General features: G+C 38.5%; 1 protein-coding gene across 2 annotated transcripts; it reads left to right on the top strand.

Moving 5' to 3' along the window:
• The first annotated feature begins 355 nt into the window (after positions 1–355).
• LOC147556752 (uncharacterized) lies at positions 356–3,149 on the top strand. 2 transcript variants are annotated; one of them, XM_086657687.1, is made up of 3 exons: positions 538–569; positions 622–1,145; positions 2,651–3,149. In XM_086657687.1, exons 2-3 carry the CDS (start codon positions 748–750, stop codon positions 2,883–2,885), a joined length of 633 nt encoding a protein of 210 aa, XP_086513813.1. In that variant the 5' UTR covers positions 538–569; positions 622–747; the 3' UTR covers positions 2,886–3,149. The 2 variants fall into 2 exon arrangements, with proteins under 2 accessions (XP_086513812.1, XP_086513813.1); XM_086657686.1 differs by having other exon boundaries at positions 356–1,145.
• The last annotated feature ends 648 nt before the right edge of the window (positions 3,150–3,797 follow it).

Here is a 3,797-nt window from a genome sequence, read left to right as displayed (position 1 = left end):
TGAATGGGCCAGCATGTGGGCTTCAGAATTGGCTTCTCGCGGACAATGTTGAATGGTCCTTAAACGAGAAAACGCTAGCTCAGCCTTAGCGTCTGAAATCAACGGTCGGATCCTCCATGGTGTATCATCTTGATCGCCCAGTATGGCTGATATCAACACTTGGCAGTCAGTCCCCTTCGTATATAATAGGGACCAACTCTAGTTCATTGCTTATCTCCATCACCAATAGACAGGCTCTGGTTTCACACTCCAAGCTTGAATTCGCTTCAATCCTTCTTATTTTATGGTTGATCATCTCATTTCTATGGTTCCTCACTACCGGCACTACGGCTGATCCTCTCGAAGTAAAAGCCCCATCAAAATTTATTTTGAGCATGTCTTCTGGAGGAGGGATCCACTCTCTGACAATAGTATGGGGTTCTTCAACTTCAGATCTGTTCGAAAACACTTTTGCTTTGCTATTAGCTTGATGTATGGAGGAGTAACATATCTGGTCTTGTCGAAAATGTTTTGCATTCCTGTTTTTCCGGAAGAACCACATAAGGGATTCCCACCGTCAATGTTAGTCGGTTGTAACAAGAGGGATTCCCACCTCAATGTTAGTCGGTTATAGACAGTTAGCGGGTTTTATAGACCACTGAATCCCGTAAAAGAGAACCGTAGACGCTATCACCCATCAACAAAATAAGCTTCTCCTTGATTCTTCATCTTCTCTCTCTCTCTCTACTCTAGCAAGGGGGATTTCCCATGGCGCTTCTTCCCAGAGCAGCTCGATATGCCCTAATTTCATCTCAAAGGTCAGCATCAATTCATACAACACTTCCATCCTTCTCATCACCGTCGTCGTCATCGTCTTCCCCAACTCCATACTCACGTCCACCACCACCTGCAACTCCAAATGGGGTTTCGAAAGCGGCAGAATACGTAATCTCAAAAGTTGATGATCTTATGAACTGGGCTCGTCGCGGATCTATTTGGCCTATGACATTTGGTCTTGCTTGTTGTGCTGTTGAGATGATGCATGCTGGTGCTGCTCGTTATGATTTTGATCGTTTTGGTGTCATTTTTAGACCTAGTCCAAGACAATCTGATTGTATGATTGTTGCTGGTACCCTAACTAACAAGATGGCCCCTGCTCTTCGCAAGTACGTCTCTCATTTTCCCTTCTTTAAAATTATTCAATTTCTTAGGGTTTTCTTCATTGAAATTTTGATTAGGTTTTGGGGATCTTTTTTAGTGTTTCTTCCCCAGTTTTTTTAATATAGGTTGTCTCGTTTCATTAGCCATTCATTTACAGAATTTTGGGAGAGGGGAAGGGGCTAGACAACTAGTTTCAATTGCATAACCTTTAGATAGTTTGAAGGACTACCGACTACCCAATAGCTTAAAAGGGTAAATTCGATATTTAACGATATATTTGCATAATTGCTTATCTTTTTCTAGGTTTTGCATTTGAAATTTATGTCTGCTATGTTTAAATCCAATGAAGATGTTCAATTATAACAACAATCTGTGAGGGGACTATAGATATACTAACATTTTTAGTTTCATGAGTCAAAATCTAAACTATGCAGATAATAATCGAATTTGTGATGGGAAGATATTCAATTTCCTGGAAATACAGAAAAATTATTGGAGATATTAAAAGCTTGATGACCATTTCTAATTTAATTTTGGTTATCGAAATGCTAATGTTGTAGCTCATAATCTGGCTCGTTAAGTCTTACATTTAACTAAATTGATGATCGGAGTAGTTCAACATTCCTTGTACTGTAGCAACTCAGTTGTATCTTGATTAAGTCAAATGAAGTTAAAGTTTTTGTCAAAAAAAAAACATCGATAGAGTTGATATTAGGATAATGAAGAATGGATATTTGATCCTTGTCGGAAAACAACTTTAGGACTTGGAACATAATACTGAGTAATCAGAGGGATACGGGGAGCAAAGTTAACTGAGTAAACCACTAAATCTTTGATTATTTCCTCTAATTGTTGCTGGAATCATGGAAAATTTGTATTGTAAATACTAGACATCATGCTCGTCGAATCTGTTTATTTCCTGCTTCGTAGAACTTATCATTCAGAGCTGATGTTTTAACCATGAAAGACACGAGTATGGGTTACTTCATAGTTTTATAGTTTGGTTTTAAGTTTTGTGGAGAAGCATAAAAGGAGAGATTTTTTGAGGTGTCTTTTCTATAAAATGAAAATTCACAAAGCTAGGTTGATGTACGTAATATTTATTTGTGGAAATTTCTTTCGTTCACTTGGACTCTTTGACTAGCCCGTGTATCTCATGTAGATTGTCATACTTACCTCCCCACTTAACTATGATTTCCTACTTGTCATGTTACTTTTAGTTTGAGTTGTGAAGAAAAAAGATATGTAAAGTGGTTGAGGATCAGGAGGCTATCGCACACAATACACTAACTGTTACGAAGTAGGAACCTCTGTTTTCTCAATTTGGTTTGAGTTGGAATCTGACGAAGTACAACATTAATAGGGTAATAGAGCTAGACCCGACATTCACGGCTCCATGTCATCCAACAAAATTAGTATATCCCTGCATCTCAAGTCATTGTCAATTTGAGTTGGATTATCACAAACTTAATAGATTGGATGACTGTGAAATGTTTTGAATTCATTGCAGGGTTTATGATCAAATGCCGGAACCTAGATGGGTTATTTCCATGGGTAGCTGCGCAAATGGTGGTGGCTACTACCATTACTCGTACTCAGTTGTCCGAGGCTGTGATAGGATTGTACCAGTTGACATATACGTTCCGGGTTGTCCGCCAACAGCTGAGGCTCTTCTTTACGGAGTTCTACAACTCCAGAAGAAGATCAATAGGAGGAAGGATTTCCAAATGTGGTGGAACAAGTAAGAATTCCTATAGCCAGTTCTCAAGCAATCCTTGATCAACCGACCTGATATGGTATTAAATTTTCTTTTACTGCCTGATGTTGAAGAAATAAATTCTCCCATGAAGAACTTGATAGCTTTTGTCTTTTTTGTGGTAATAATCTAATAGTATCTGGATCTTGATAATATAAGCTCTGGGCTTTCGTATGAATGTCAAATATTTTTGTTACTATACTTTTTCAGTTTCGTGAATGAGCAACATGTGAATGGAATTTATTATCGAGAACTTTGATGTGTACTTCGTTCTTCTTGATTATTAATATTTTAGTTGTAGACACAAATTTGGACTGTCTAAAGCATTTCTTGGATATAATTTTCATCCATCTCCATTCCTGAAAGAGAGAACATATCATTTCTTTCGTTATACTGCCGCTCCTGCAGTTTGCCCACACTTCACTTGGACTTATATAGGCAATTATTGATATGAATATTATCAAGGGGCTCCCATCTTTGGGCACCTTGAATTGGGCTGGGTTCCCAAATATTTGAGTTTGCTGAGTCCAATTCCCAATTTTTGGGTTTGTTCGTAGAGACTCTTCGTCATTTATACTCAAATTTTGAGAGCCCAGCCCCACTATTGGGTTTGCTCTTATGGACTCTTCGCCATCTATAGTTAGGCTTAGCAGTAGGAAAGAAGAGAACTTTTGCAACAATAGGGGCTTGGGTAGTTAGGAAGTGTTATGGGCATAAAGATTTTTACCTAGCCCTAGCTGGCACATCTTATAATGGCAAGGAAAATTTTGTGTAGCTTGCAGTTTTTACTGGCTAAGTGCCGGCACTCACTCTTATTCACACTCATGACCCCAACACAGACTCACTTGTCTCTGATTTAGATGTTCATATTTGAGAAGGATAACTCTCAGTTTCTTATCGT

Source organism: Eschscholzia californica, unplaced genomic scaffold (assembly GCF_041429995.1).
Source record: "Eschscholzia californica isolate CP2 unplaced genomic scaffold, dmEscCali1.0.p SCAF_2, whole genome shotgun sequence".
Taxonomy (NCBI): domain Eukaryota; kingdom Viridiplantae; phylum Streptophyta; class Magnoliopsida; order Ranunculales; family Papaveraceae; genus Eschscholzia; species Eschscholzia californica.
This window is presented reverse-complemented; position numbering and strand designations above follow the sequence as displayed.